We start from the raw sequence: 14,250 nt of genomic DNA, 5'->3' as shown, positions 1-14,250 counted from the left end.
ATTGTGTAATCAATTACGTACCGGAAGGTGCATTTTGTCTCAAGGTTAGCGGAACGAGCGTAGGGGATATTAAACAAGTACTTTACATTTGCCAGTTAAATTTATTAATGAATGTTTCATGGTACGAAACAGTTTGCAATACGAAAATGTATGAAATAATAACGTTAAAGAGATTACAAAATATAGTAGCACGAATAATGGAATAGGTTTGATTGTGAATTGTAACAGAGAATAATAATTTATGTACATACTGTTTAAGTGTATTTTATTAAGTTCATCACTTCCTGCTGCCGATCTTAACTCTGCAGTGAACTTATGTTTTACTTTTCTTTTATACATGAAAATTTACTAACCATTATTGTTTTACGTCGAACTGCCCAAATAGGAATAGCATTGTTATGCATTGAACATAGAAAAGCAAATCAGTTTTAGGTAAGAAACTTGCGTTGTGAACGGTATATTCGGTCATGATAACTTAACTTCTATGTAATTCCATACTACTGCAAAACAATTAAAAATGAATATTTTCACGTTCGACGGGAAAGGGAAAAAGTGGATTTTTGGACAAAACACAAACTGTACGGAAAGCCGATTCGACGTGTTCAGTGAAATAGCAGTATCGGTTATTCGCCTTATTTCCGTTCCTGCCTGGAGATTAGTTAGCCCATGACATCAACTCCTTCATGTCCGGATCGTCCTCGTCGGCAACGGCTGTAAAACACGATCCATTAATAAACAATAACAGCAATGCAGACACGTGAGTTTACCCTTCTTTTTCTCTTTCTCCTTGGCCTTTACTGGCAGTTCGGTTGATGGGACCTCCGGTAGTTCGTCGGTTTCCGGTTGAACTCCCAGCAGCTCCTTGTCGAGCTCTTCCTGTTCCAACTCTTCGAGCTCTTTCTCCAAATCTTCCTCGTCGATGTCCTGCCCGAAACCGACTGCAGTGGAGACAGCGTTCGAAATTTCGTTAGCAATGTCGTTCTGTTCGGCAATGTCGTCCATCAGATCGTGAACATCGTCGATATTCCTGAATAAAACCAAATGGTATGACAATACGAAGTATGCACAGAAAACCAAAAGCAAATAAAAAATAATCAGTATGTACTAACATGTCCTTATGGGTGACCTTAAGCGCATCAGCTGCATTTTTCATAGTTTTCAGCACCTCTGCATTGGTATTGGCGTTCTCCAGCGCCTCCCTTTGCATTTCGATAGTAGAAAGTGTGCCATCTATTTGCTGAAGTTGTTTTTCGTACCGCTTCTTCCGTTTCAGTGCTTGGATAGCCGCTACAAATCACACGCCATAGCATGAGTCACCCAATGACCACCAACCAACACATCAACACATCCGCACCTACCTCGTTTGTTTTTGGTACCATTCTTCCTGGCCGTGTCGAGCTCCAAGTCTATTTTCTTTTCTAGGAAGTCCTGCTTTTTCGTAAGCATATTCTCGATATCTCGTAGTTTCTGGATCGCTTCACTGGGGGTCGGGGCCGGTTCCCCCTTTTTACCAGAAAATATCTTACCGAAGAAACTCATCTTGCTCACAGGTGCAGCCTAAACGCGAAATAATAGAAACTCTATAAACAAATGCTGCCAGGCGCTCGGAAGGAGCAATTCACACTGCACCAGTGCCAGCAGCAAACGTACACGTTTTCTTTCGTTCTGTACTTACCTGCTGGCTGGATGAGAAAGTAGTGAAAATTTAAGATAAGGACAATTAAAACTAAGAAAATCCTGGCATCAACTCGGACACTTTTGTTTTTCTTATGAACAAACTGACAAGCTGCGTCATTTTCTTCGGATTGGGCCAAAGTCAATGGAAAAGAGGTCGCAGCATACCATGTAACGAGAGAAGAACTGTGGAAAAAATATGACCAGTTGGTTGAAATTTTGTTTACCTCTCACGAGCAGCCAGGAAAATGAGGTAAAACTGCAAATTTGGTATGTTTCATCATGAGGCGTTTAAAATATGTTCTGGAGGAAGGTTGCGTATAAGGCTGACCAACACATTTAATTTCGGCAATCACGGTGAGCAAAAGGATCCATATCCCATGACTTCACACAGAAGAGTAGTTTCTATCCGTGGGACCATGGGACACTGTGTTACCAATTCCTTCTTTCGCAAAGATTTGACGGAGATCTCTCAAAAGAGTGCTAGAAATTGTTGCAAATACTTTTTCAACCAACTGTCACAACAATGGCGGGCAAAAAATAGGTTTGACCTGACCTGTCTTTTGATTGATCTTGGGATTGGGCATGCAGTGTGCACTTGCTCGATTATGGCATGCATGACAGCACTTTGCTATAATTCGATGTAACTCAAAATTTTATGCGATCTATGAAAAATGTTGAACATTTATCAGAATTTTTTGATTTGTGTAAATCATAATGTTTTGTCTCACATCTTCTAATAAGGCGCATATATATATATATATAGGCCTGCTACGAACTACAACCATGAGTTATATGGTAAAATATACCGATTTATTTATCACATCCCAAATGAAAGATTCGTTTGTTAAATAGTTTATAAAAGCATTAATATATCCCCGATACGTAAACTACATGCGATCCAAACAGCATTAGTTGATTGAAGTATATGTAGTCGTTTGATACATACTTTGGAAAATTCTTACAAAGCTAAAATCAAAAGAAAAGAAATAGATTTTTAGAAACCCGTAACATTGTTAAGGTGCATTGGAATCCAGCGAATACTTACATCATCAGGCACATACAGGTGAAGTATACCGTTGCGGTTATCAGATTAAACGCCCCCGGGTACCACGCGAGAGTTTGTTTGTACACTACGGTGTACAAAGGTGCCGAGACCAGCGGTGTTATTGACTCGATCGAGGTGGTCAGGGAGAAAATTTTACCAATATCGCCAGCTGGTGCCGTGTTAGAAATGACCGCTCTGCTCATCGGCCCAGATATTCCTTTCATGAAGCAAATACACACAGCCAAATACAGGTGCCAAGGCTCGGATGCTATGCTATGTATGGCACTACTGACCGCGTAGAAGAAAAATCCGAGAGCAGCCAGCATGGTATCGGACGGTTTGAACACCTTGCGGATCGTATACAAACCCAGCGTATTGCCGAATATCATAAAAATTATGCTGGTTGCATCATAGTAAGAGTAATCCTTAACCGTCCATCCAAACCGTTCTCGTAGGAAGAGAAGAAAAACAGTTTGGGTCCCATCTGTAATTCGAAAAAGTGAGGGTTACGATAATGGTAATATTATGACCAAAAAACCCGTGCAGAATTACCCATAGCCAATATGTTTGCACCCAATGCTAGTATCACCATCCATATTATTAACCGATCGTAGTTTGGCCGACGTTTGAAGCATGTCTGCATAAGTTCCGACACCAGATCCAGCCGGAACAGCTCACGCAACTTGGAATTCGATTCACCGAGTTCGTTTGGCTGGATGCTTTCTTCAATATAGAAAATTATGTAAATTAATCCAAGTAGAACTGCACCTGCCGCCGACGCAAATACTGTGGCAGCATTTGTCCAGTGTAGAATAAAGCTGCTGCTCAAGGTTCCGGTTAATAGACCCGTAAATATTGCAGCCTCAACGATTGCCATCCTTAAAACATAAACAACGATCGTTATTATGAGTGTAACATTAGAAATTGTCCTTTGTGTATACAACAACTCACTTCATGGCACGATTCTGCTCGCTCGTAACGTCCGCTATGTAACAAAACACTCCGGTGATTAACGCACACGTTCCGCCGGACAGTGCAGTTGTGATCGAGGCCAAAACGTAATACCAAGGGCTGATGGAGTAGTACATTGATAGAAAACTGATGAACGCCACGATAGCGTAGGTGAAGAAAGCTCCCGTAAAACAGGCCACTATCACCGGCTTCCGGCCGTACCGATCCGACCAGGGCCCAATGAACATGCTACATAAGGCAGGCACGATCGATTCGACCAGCGACTTGGCCATCAGAATGTTGGCCGCATAAGGCTGTACCGCCTTTTCCAGCTGTTGCATTTCTTCCGTTTCATTCTCCGTGCCAAGCAGAGCGCACAATGATTTATTCTTTCCGAAGGCTACAGTGCACGACTGATACACGATCTGATTTGCAAAAACAAACGCTGGAAAAGAAAGATATTTTGATAAAACTATGCAGTTCCAGTCACTTATCTCTCTTTGAAGTTTACCGGATATGTTCCAAGCAAAGAAAATTAAAAGCACGGCTGGTTCAAGGATAAAATAACGGTACTTTCGTTCCAATGGTGGTGGCGTTGGTTCCGCCAGCGGATCGCCTGCTGGAGAAACACGATCGGATGCAATGCCGACATTTTCGTCCATTGTCGGTTGTGTTTTGCTGGTGATTTTCTTTCGGAATTGGTTTTAATGCTGATGATAAAACGCCTAAAACCGGTTTCTACAACATATCACTTTGCTAGAACGTATACTGAATACACTCTCGCAATCACGTCATAAGTTATATTAAACTTTGAACTTTCAACACTATCGCCAGTGGAACAAATGGAACAATCGTACCCTCCCAGGATGACTCAAACGTTGCGCACAAAGAACTCGTCAAATTAACATTCAATGTACCCACGAGACGCGTGAAAATTTTTACTGCGTTCTGAATTCAACACAACCCGTTTTCGCTGCAACCAATAGACAAGAAGTATACGCGACCGCGTTCATTTTTACACTGAGGGAAGATAATTCCTAATCTGAACAGGCCCACGGATTCTCGTTGGACAAGCCGTTGCAAGATCGCCAAGGTTGAATTGTTGCTGATGGCGAATAGATGATGCGCGAATGTGTTAGCACGACGTCCTTATCAAACCCTTTTGCACAATGCTCGGCAGCGGGGTAACGATGGGCGACCAAAACATAAACAAAACTAGAATGTAATGCAAACTGACAATAAGCAGCTGATTTCTCACGCAGTTTGGGATACACCGCAGTGCTACACTCGTTCTCGATTTTGTAAGCATAGCTTTAAGTCTGTTTATTATCATTTTTATCGAAATATGTTTTAACGAAATCGTTAGATTGAAGTAATTTTAACATCAAATAAGTAAAATTATTACAAAAAATCAGAACGAAAATAAATTAAATGTAACATGTGATTCAAGATAGAATCATAAAATATTTTTTAAAAAGATTGAACAAAATTACCGGAATAACCAAACGTTGATAACTTGTCGGTTGCAAACAGCAAAAATCAAAATTATAACAGCAATTCCGGTTGAGAGAATCGGTTAACCAGTTTGGATATGACGCTGAAATATTAAAAAAAAAATCATTTCAGTTTCAATTAATCTACGATGGAATGGAGAAAAAGAAACCTTGTAAAAAATACTTACAACATCAACACCAGTCCTAGTCCGTATATGCCTCCGGACACAAAGTTAAATATTTCCGGCGCGGTCTCAATGGTACTGCTGTAGATGTACGTAAAGAGCGGGGACGATACGAGGGGGACGACAGCAGTGAGTGAGAGGGCCATCGTGAAAAACTTAGCCATATCACCAGCAGGAAGTATCGTAGAGCATATGGTCATGAGAGCCGCCCCGTCCGTTCCCTTCAGAATTGTGACCGATATGGCTAGATACAGCATCCACCCACTACTGGCAAATCCAATGATCAGCGAATCAATTATGTAGCTGGCGATCGATAGCAGCGCCACGGTTGTGTCCGAGCAGTGTAGAACCTATAAATATATTTTTTTATGTTAATACAACCGCACGAACTCAAAAGGTGGTCATTTCTCACCTGTTTCAATATGGGTATCCCGATCACGTTTCCCAGGATAATGATAAACACGTCCGTGAATTGGAAGTAGGTAAATTGTTTTAAATCCCACGAAAACTTCATCCTCGTGTACATGTAGAATATACCCCCAGTACCTCCCGCCACCTCCGTCAGTGCCGTCAGCAGTACGATCGCCCACAAGATTTCCCTCACATATCCTGACCGACGCATGAAAAAGGTGCTCGATATTTCACGCACTCGCTCACAGGATAGCAGGTCGCGTACTTTTTCCCCGGTACTGGTGTTGCTGCTCAGAATGATGCTATCTTCTGTAAAGAAGACCACGTAGGCGATCGCCAGAGCGATCAGTGCAGTCGATATTAGGAAGGTGATAGCTACGTTGCACCACTCAAGGATGTAGCTACTGGACAGAAATCCTAGTAGGGCTCCAGCCATCATGGCCGCCTCCATGAAGCCCATGCGCGTGGTACGATTTTGCTCATTCGTTACATCCGACAGGTAGCTGAACGCCGCCGCAGTTATCACGGTCATACCCCCGAGAAGGGCAAAGGGAAGATAAGCGGCAGTATAGTACCACGGACTAACGGCGACCTGCATTGATAGGAAGGCTAGTAGCGTTAGCAGGAAAAAGGAACAAAGTACACCTGAAATAGATAGGAACAACCCATGTTTTTATATTTAAAAAAAGGTAAAAAGAAGGATAAAATAAAATCGCTCGCATCCAGTTGTTACTGGTTAACGCATGCCACGTTTTGCATGGAACTGATCCGCTCATACTCTAGTACTTACCGCCACTGGCAACCAGCATGGCCGGTTTTCTGCCGTATCGATCAGACCAGGCACCGAGTAACAGTGCTCCCAATACCGGAACCACCGATTTGATGATCACGATCACCATCGTCACATTGGCTGCTATTGGTTGCACCTTTGTTTCGATCGCAATACGCTCTGAGGAGTTTGAATTTGAGTTCAGTAACAGGCAGGCGGTAGTGTCGAAACCTTCTACGATGCAAGTCTGCAAGATGATATGATTTGCTAGGATGACCTCTGTAAAATCACCAGACAAGGACAATTCTTTTTCATCGATAAATCCACACACTTGCCACATTCCGAAGAAATCTCACCGGACACACTCATGGCGAAGCAGAAAAGAAGCAGTGCTGGTTCGAAACTAATGTACTGGGCCTGCTCGCGCCATCGAGCTGCATTTCGCAGTCGCTGCAGGTTCTGCTTGGCAAACAGATCCTCTTCGCCACTGGAGTACACACTATCGGAACGTCCTTCTTCCATGATGATCGCGGTACCACTGATCGCTTTCAAGTACCACGAATCATCTGTTCCTGCTCCGTGTGGTCTTCTTTCAGGAGAATACGTTATCAAAAACGTTCCCAACAGCAACGGACGAATGGTTTTGTCTGTTTTATTGATAATGCAACGGTGTTCTAGGTCGAGTGTAACAGGTTCATGATTACCTGGGGATTTTTTTTTTTTTTTTTTTTTTTGGTGATCCGACTTGACCCTTGTGTCCAAATTTTCGACATGTTGTGTTATGATTATTTTTTAATTTGTTTTATTCCTTTTTCTAATTTCAGGCCCACTTTTTTAAATTAATTGTTTATTGCAGAAACGATTAGATTGCGCAGCAGTGCCGATTTTGAGGTTTCGTGTCCACACGCCAATCATACCAAACTGTTTCACTTGGGTTGTGGTGGTAGGTAGGACTCCACGGTAGGGTAAGTTGTACCCTTCATAAGAATGAGATTCGAACTTGCAGCTAGAATAAGGATGCAGTATCAATGTGGTACGCGCACGTGCTCGCATCTTTGCAGAGCGAGAGGAAAGTGAAAATATTTACAGAGTAACAAGATGCAAAGGAGAATTACGCTACCGTTGGCCATAATAATGCAACGCCTTATTCCACGACACTGCCTCGAGATAAGGGATGAGGGCGATCGAGAAACAATGACGTGTAGCACGCCGATGCCCTCCCGCCGCCCCCCTCCCCCACCCAATACAACAGGGGACTTAATTTGTACCAGTTCCCACCAAACTACTTGGTGGCAACCCGATGGTACAACACAAAGAGATGATGCCCGTTGCAGCATTCCACCCCCCTTTAGTAATTGGGTATAATTGCATACACCAACCTGCCCTCCGTCCTATTGCCATCGTGAATCATACCGCGCTTACACCACACCACGCCGAACGGCCAGGTGTCTATCGATTGCTATCAATGGGATAGCGGTGTGTTTTCCTCACGTTTGGCGTATTGGTTTGTTCCGTCCATTTCGTCCGAAGGGCTAGCAGATTGAGACTCGGACACATTATGACTCGATGCCACAGAACGGATTGAGACGGCGACCTGATCGGGTCTAGAGTGTCTCGCTAGAGCCTAGTACCTACGCCACTAACCGTTCGCTATCAACAGACGGAGACAGCCATTGTGCTTCCGGCAACAATCTTCTACTCAACCGACGCTAGGATTATTTCACCAAACACGGAGGCACCCGGGTGATGTAGTTTGCGATAGCGATAAGAATCAGCAAGGTATGTTTTTAATTTGTTTTAGTTGTAAGCAGTTAATAAATCGTTGTTTTTATTTTTATTATAGAAACTATAGTAAACTATAGTTTACGCTAGCTCAGAACCAAAGGGTCGCCAAGAACCCTACTGTGGTACCGTGGTTATTCAGTGGTATCTAACGTGGACCATCTTCCGGTCATCAAAAACAACAGAATTAATCTGTTGTGTGATTCATCCTATTCATATTGTATAGGTGTCAGTGCGACGATTTCAAATTTGGCCCGTCACGCCATAGATAAGGACTGCTGTGCGATAAAAGGTGTTCATCATAGTCAACGTGAGAACTGGCGGGGAACGAAGGTTTATTTGCGTTGTGGATTTAGTTAAACAGCTTCTATCTGAAAAAGAGGTAGCGCAACAGTGAGCGAGAGGTGGATAGATTGTGTACGGATAGAGGATTAGGCCACGATGAATGCTGATACCCGAAGGTTCAGCTCGGAGCAAATCCACTGCAGTGATGAAGACACACCACTGCTGGCAGGTCCACGAGATTCTCCTATGGCGGCGACAACATCAGTATCACCAGGAACGCGCGTACCCGGTACCTCGTCCGATCAATATTGCACATTCGAGCCAATTCTTGTCTTGCTCTGCTTTGGCCTAAGCGTATCAGGTATGGTCTAGTTTATACTTTGCTAGAAGACGCTAGATAGCGTCTACGAGAGATGATCCCAAAAGAAAGGGTGAACATGTGACTTACCTAATTCGGCATGTTAAACTTTTTTTTTCTTCTACTTCTGTTACTCTCATTGTTTCCATCACAATAGGCGTTGTTCTGGCAGACCAAATCATCTATCAGTCATGCGTCGTTACGCTCGGGTACGATCGGACACTTTGTGCACAGCTCGGCACCAAGAGCAACTCCACCGAGGTCGCCAATCTGGAAACGATCGTGCAACCGTACGCAGCGAAGATCGGTATGGTAAACACTATCCTAACTTCCGTTCTACCCGCCATATGTGCACTCTTCATGGGCCCGTGGTCGGACAAGTTTGGCCGCAAACCGGCAATGATCGTGCCCTCTGTTGGCTTTATTACAACGTACGGCATGATCGGCATACTGTCCCTATTGGCGCGCCACTATCTCGTCGATCCTTGGTGCTACGTGGTGGCGCACATACCGGCCGCGGTCCTTGGCGGGAACACCGTCCTGATGGCGGCAATCTTCAGCTATCTCACCGACATTACCACCGAAAGCAACCGAACGGTGCGGATTGGTATTTTACAGGCATGCATTATGCTCGGCGCTTTCGTGGGACTACTTTCCAGCAGCTTCATCCTGGAGCTGACTAATGTCCCTACGATGTTTTTCCTGTCGGCCGGTGCAGTGGCGGCGAGCAGTGCTTTCCTGCATTGCTTATTGGAAGACAGTATCAAACCGGACGCCAGCATGGTGCACCGGCAGGTGCGCGACATCTTTCGCCTCAGCCACCTGGGTGATCTGGTGAAGATGTTCTTCAAGAAACGATCATCCTACGATCGCGGCATCGTATGGCTAACGATCACCATCGGCGTGGTGACGGTGCTGGGGGCTGGCGGGGGCACGGTCTTCTTCCTCTACACACGTCGCCGGTTTGGCTGGACCATACAGGACTTTACCATCTGGCAGGCCGTTGAGTTGCTTTCGGTTGTGGCGGGCAATGTAATCGGTATATCGGTGCTGAAAACGCTGCTCAAGCTTCCGGATGTGTGGCTTGCGTTACTCTCCGTGATTAACTATGCGCTCGATGCCCTCATCAAGGGACTCGCTCGGCAGGGCTGGGAACTGTTCCTCGCCACCGGCGTGACTCCATTGAAAGCAACGGAAGGTGCGGCCCTAATGGCCATCTGCTCCGCCATCATCCCATCGAACGAGATCGCCAAGTTCTACTCGATAGCGATGGCCATGACGAATACCGTGTCGTTGGCCTCGGCGCCACTGTTTACGTTCATCTACAATAGCACAGTAGAGACAGCGCCGCAGGTGTTCAACTTCGTTGCCTCGGGAATCTTTTCCGTCAACGTCATTTTCGTTGGGTAAGTAGTTAGGTCGCGCTGCGGCGGCGGGGTAGCAACAACTAATGCGCTATTCTTTTTTCTGAACCAGAATCATTGCGATACTGCTGCGCAAACGCACGAAGACTCGAACGGATCCACTGTGTACGCAAGATAGTGAAATCATAACGTGAGACGCGTGGCTTTCGTTAAGACGTGCCCATGTGTCGCCAATGTTCCTAGTCATCCAAGCAAGGGTTAGATACGTTGTATCAGAAGTAAATTAGACCTGTAATGGTTGATTACTTCAGCCTTATGGCATGGCGAACCATCATCCCAACATTCCACTGTTACCATCAACTGCTTGAAAAAAATGAACGATATACGATAAGTTTTTTTAACGTAATAAAAAACCACTTGATCTAACTTGATAAAAAACAAACTACCGACCTGACCTTTCTTTCAGTATCGTTTACTCTACAAGTCTCAAGAGGTCACTTACATTTATGAATCATTTATTTATTCATTTATTTAAACACATTGTCCTAAAAACACACAAAAATCAACTGGTGACCAGAAAACAGCCAAGAAAAATGATGATTAAATGAATCAATGGAAATCTTACATATAGAATGTGAGGTAATAGGAGTGGAGTTTTCCACTAATTTGTCGGAAGAGGAGTGTATAACATCATTCTGATGTACGAAAATAGTTGAAATGTAAAAAAATTGCTAAACCACGAAACAGATATTGATAATGAAGAAAACTAGGTCCGTAAAAAATAATCCGAATAAAACAATTGCTTCAAATACAGTCATTCCCACTCCGTTCGTGCCATGATCTTCGGCTATTAAGCTGCTAGTTTGTTGTAGGAGCAAACTCGCTCAGCGTTTGCGACTTGTTCTTTCCTGGGAAATGTTGCGAGTTTGCTCAAACAACGGTTCGACGGCGCAATACCCGAAGTTCATGGCAAGGAGTGGTAACGACTGTACGTACATCGGCAGCGAGTAAAAAACGTCTTCAATCCGTTAACATAATCTACTGCACCGCTTCGTTGGCTTTCTGCTCGAGAATGCTAATTACCTTGGCCAGGTCGACGTCTTTAGCTACTTTGGCGTACTTCACCTTCCGAACTTCCGGCAGCGTTAGCCAAGACGGCACGAGTTGGGCAATCATTCTGACGTGTTCCTCCAGCTCCTGCAGGGTCAATTTTCCTCTGTAACTATTTTCGATTTTCACCAACGGCGTCTCCAGCGGCAACACGTTCTTGCGCTCGGTAACAAACACGTTACGCAAATGACGAGCAATTTCCGGCAGACGACTGTACTTCATGGCTTCTTTGTCCTGCGACGGTCGCCTTGTCATTTGGTCTAGCGCTTTGGCTGCCTGTTTGGCGCGAATCCTTTCCAGCAGCGCTTTCGGGACATTTTTCAGTGCGTTCGCGAGCATCTCGTTGGCGGATTGATCGTCCCCACTGGATGCTGTGCCGACCGCTAGTTTGGTGGTTTCTGGCTTCTTATCTTCCGCACCATTGCCAATCGATTGTGTCGCCACACTTGTGGCCGCAGCTGACGCTTGACGTTTCCTTTCCTCCAGTCGCTCTAGCGCACGTTCCATGGTTGTGCTACAGTTGAAAAGGTTTCTCGCCGTCGAAAGCACATCCTTGGCGGAGGAAAATCGTTCCACGTTTGGTGCCTGCGGAAGCACCGCCTGTTCGATTTCAGGGCATTGCTCCAAGTTGAAATCGACGTGCCAACGTCGTACCTGTTCCCGGTTGATTTTTATTGGTGGGTTACAGCTCAACAGGAACACCTGATGGGCATCCTGGACTTTCTCTAGTAGCAGACGATGGAATCGTTGGTAGCGCTCCGTCATCACCTGCGGATCCATGGCATGGTTCTTTAGCGTTGCAAGGAAGTCGTCTTCAGCTTCTTTTGGTGTTTTTTGTGGTTTCTCTTTTACATTGGGCCGAATGACCAGCTGATAGGTTTCGTGTTTGGTAGCCGAACCGTAGTTCTTTGTCATTTCCTGGCTCAGCAGAAACGCCTCGGGGAAGAGGTGGTGGATTTGTGCGAGATGCGACTCAAAAAAGTTTTTCCTTGCCATCCGCTGCACGGCTGGCTTAAGCTTTTTAAAGGTAATTTGCTCCTTGCGGTTGTGGAACATTGCGCAGACAGTGTCGATGCATTTAAATAGCTCCAGCAGCGAACGATACTTGTAGGGCAACTGTAAGGAGGGTGTTCCTTCCACCGTCAAGGCCTGGAAGCGCTGATAGGCGGGCAATTTCTTCGGACTACCATCCGTAACGGGCGTGGCAGTTGAGGAACTCTTAATTGGGCTCATTAGGTTCGACAGCCGCTTGGGAGTAACATTATTGGACGGGGAAGCCGAACTGCTCTTGGTAGGTGTGCGTAGGATCGGCGTCGGAGACGTGTGCTGCTTCTTTGGGCTGGGGAGATGACAAACAAAAGATAATTAATAAAAGGAAGAAGGACAACTGAATGTTTGGGTTTAAATCCTACCTCACCAATACTTCCACGTCGAGGGTGGTAAATTTCTGGAGATTTTTAAGGGCCGTGCCCGGACTTGGCGGCGTGGTCGGTTCTTGCAGACATTCCTCCTCCAATCGCTTCAATGAGTCCTTTGTGCTCTGAATTTTGTTTAGTTTGGTTTTTAATTCCGTCAGACGCGGGTGATTAAGCAGCTTGGAACGAATTTCTTCCAAGGAAAGCGAATCTTTGTCCTTGCCCAGCTGTGGTGCTCTCGAGACGTTAGCTTTGCTCGGGCCTGCCTTTTCCACATTTTGTGCATTAGTACGAGGGGAAAATTCTGCTCTGGCTGGAGAGGCTGCCGCCGTCGAAGAAACTGGTACCGCCTCTTTTTGCGGTGTGCTGGCTTTTTTCGCTGGCACAATAGGACGCTTGACGGGACTTGGTGCATCATGGTGACGCTTCTGCGGTGACAAATTGCCCTTTTTGACGAACGAAACGAGTTTCGGCTGGACGGTGGACAGTAGGGCTTTGGTTTTCTCATCCAGCTCGACAGGACCGATGCGTTTAATGGCCCGCGATGCTCTGGTGATGCGACGCCCCAGCTCAGCCGGATCCGGTGAGCTGGCACCGTTGCTGCTTCCGTTGCCATCGACGTTCTTCAAAGTAAAGTTGGGTGTGTTAGCTAGTACGAAGCGAAGTCCTTCGTGATCCGAGTTCAGCGAACTGTTCGTCAAGTTTCCAATGGTTTCTACTGAAGGGCTATCCAATACCAGTACCTTTTGCCTACCAGCACCACCTAGGTTGTCTAATGCTGCTCGTTTTCGGGTGTTAAAGTACGACGCCACCGTTGGCTGCGACATCTTGCAGCTTTGAGGGTAAAATTAGATCAGAAATAAACACCACACGCGATGATAAGAACCGGAAATCTAATGAAAAACTTCCTGTCACTCGGTGAAAAAGCTAAGCGTCACCAAAAACCTCCGCTATCAATTGTAATGGTGTCTGCAAAGCGCGGACTGTCAGTTGAACTCGCGGTTTTCCCTCCAATTTTGAAACTGTCGAGGACGATGCACAGAATTGCATTCCTCAACATAGACTCGATGAAAAGCCGAAGCGAAGCAGTCGATGAAAAGAATAAATGTTTGTTTACGCTTTTCTGCCTTCGTTTATACAAATGGGTTCAGGAGCTACCGAATGCACTGTATCAACATTCGCCTTCAAGGCGAAGCAGTTTCGTACCGATATTCTATTCTGTGAGGTTTTCTCTTCGAGTTATGAGGCTTATTAATTAAATTGTAGCTCAGTGGACCGGCTGAATATCGAAAAATCTTTTATGTACTTCCTCGTAGCGTTGTTCCGTCCGAGCAAACTGGTAGTTTACGACATTTCGAGAGATTTCGAATGTCCCGTTATTTGTGTGATAACAAAGTAATTTAAA

The 14,250-nt window shown here is 45.2% G+C and overlaps 4 protein-coding genes and 1 pseudogene across 5 annotated transcripts; 1 reads left to right on the top strand and 4 right to left on the bottom strand.

The window, feature by feature from the left end:
* Positions 1-227: 227 nt before the first annotated feature.
* On the bottom strand, positions 228-1,807 carry LOC131263062 (charged multivesicular body protein 4b). Its single transcript, XM_058265204.1, has 5 exons — positions 1,676-1,807; positions 1,359-1,557; positions 1,110-1,287; positions 768-1,027; positions 228-711 (listed from the first exon to the last, which is right to left on the bottom strand). The coding sequence occupies exons 2-5, from the start codon at positions 1,537-1,539 to the stop codon at positions 656-658; spliced, it is 675 nt and encodes a 224-aa protein (XP_058121187.1). The 5' UTR covers positions 1,540-1,557; positions 1,676-1,807; the 3' UTR covers positions 228-655.
* Positions 1,808-2,465: 658 nt separating this feature from the next.
* On the bottom strand, positions 2,466-4,738 carry LOC131263067 (proton-coupled folate transporter-like). Its single transcript, XM_058265211.1, has 5 exons — positions 4,185-4,738; positions 3,674-4,118; positions 3,275-3,600; positions 2,723-3,206; positions 2,466-2,643 (listed from the first exon to the last, which is right to left on the bottom strand). The coding sequence occupies exons 1-5, from the start codon at positions 4,333-4,335 to the stop codon at positions 2,586-2,588; spliced, it is 1,464 nt and encodes a 487-aa protein (XP_058121194.1). The 5' UTR covers positions 4,336-4,738; the 3' UTR covers positions 2,466-2,585.
* A 427-nt stretch (positions 4,739-5,165) lies between these two features.
* On the bottom strand, positions 5,166-7,932 carry LOC131264878 (proton-coupled folate transporter-like; annotated as a pseudogene).
* Positions 7,933-8,754: 822 nt separating this feature from the next.
* Positions 8,755-10,642, top strand: LOC131264877 (proton-coupled folate transporter-like). The gene is made up of 3 exons (XM_058267144.1): positions 8,755-8,959; positions 9,114-10,362; positions 10,433-10,642. The coding sequence occupies exons 1-3, from the start codon at positions 8,755-8,757 to the stop codon at positions 10,512-10,514; spliced, it is 1,536 nt and encodes a 511-aa protein (XP_058123127.1). The 3' UTR covers positions 10,515-10,642.
* A 389-nt stretch (positions 10,643-11,031) lies between these two features.
* On the bottom strand, positions 11,032-13,834 carry LOC131267803 (DNA replication factor Cdt1). Of its 2 annotated transcripts, XM_058270767.1 has the most exons (3): positions 13,589-13,831; positions 12,843-13,468; positions 11,032-12,769 (listed from the first exon to the last, which is right to left on the bottom strand). In XM_058270767.1, the coding sequence occupies exons 1-3, from the start codon at positions 13,670-13,672 to the stop codon at positions 11,359-11,361; spliced, it is 2,121 nt and encodes a 706-aa protein (XP_058126750.1). In that variant the 5' UTR covers positions 13,673-13,831; the 3' UTR covers positions 11,032-11,358. The 2 variants fall into 2 exon arrangements, with proteins under 2 accessions (XP_058126750.1, XP_058126749.1); XM_058270766.1 differs by having other exon boundaries at positions 12,843-13,834.
* Between the last annotated feature and the right edge of the window lie 416 nt (positions 13,835-14,250).

This window comes from Anopheles coustani, chromosome 2, assembly GCF_943734705.1.
Source record: "Anopheles coustani chromosome 2, idAnoCousDA_361_x.2, whole genome shotgun sequence".
NCBI classification, from domain to species: Eukaryota; Metazoa; Arthropoda; class Insecta; order Diptera; family Culicidae; genus Anopheles; species Anopheles coustani.
Note: the sequence above shows the minus strand (reverse complement) of the source record. Positions and strands in the feature narration are given on the sequence as shown.

Excerpts from the sequence above, each read along its gene's own strand:
- LOC131263067 (XM_058265211.1), bottom strand. The coding sequence starts at position 4,335 with ATGGACGAAAATGTCGGCATTGCATCCGATCGTGTTTCTCCAGCAGGC. Across the intron at positions 4,119-4,184 it reads CTTTGCTTGGAACATATCCG|CGTTTGTTTTTGCAAATCAG; the intron begins GTAAACTTCAAA and ends TTTCTTTTCCAG. Across the intron at positions 3,601-3,673 it reads GAGCAGAATCGTGCCATGAA|GATGGCAATCGTTGAGGCTG; the intron begins GTGAGTTGTTGT and ends TTATGTTTTAAG.
- LOC131263062 (XM_058265204.1), bottom strand. The coding sequence starts at position 1,539 with ATGAGTTTCTTCGGTAAGATATTTTCTGGTAAAAAGGGGGAACCGGCC. Across the intron at positions 1,288-1,358 it reads TGGTACCAAAAACAAACGAG|CGGCTATCCAAGCACTGAAA; the intron begins GTAGGTGCGGAT and ends TGTGATTTGTAG. Across the intron at positions 712-767 it reads GGAGAAAGAGAAAAAGAAGG|CCGTTGCCGACGAGGACGAT; the intron begins GTAAACTCACGT and ends CGTGTTTTACAG.
- LOC131264877 (XM_058267144.1), top strand. The coding sequence starts at position 8,755 with ATGAATGCTGATACCCGAAGGTTCAGCTCGGAGCAAATCCACTGCAGT. Across the intron at positions 8,960-9,113 it reads CTTTGGCCTAAGCGTATCAG|GCGTTGTTCTGGCAGACCAA; the intron begins GTATGGTCTAGT and ends CCATCACAATAG. Across the intron at positions 10,363-10,432 it reads GTCAACGTCATTTTCGTTGG|AATCATTGCGATACTGCTGC; the intron begins GTAAGTAGTTAG and ends TTTCTGAACCAG.
- LOC131267803 (XM_058270766.1), bottom strand. The coding sequence starts at position 13,672 with ATGTCGCAGCCAACGGTGGCGTCGTACTTTAACACCCGAAAACGAGCA. Across the intron at positions 12,770-12,842 it reads GACGTGGAAGTATTGGTGAG|CCCAAAGAAGCAGCACACGT; the intron begins GTAGGATTTAAA and ends TCATCTCCCCAG.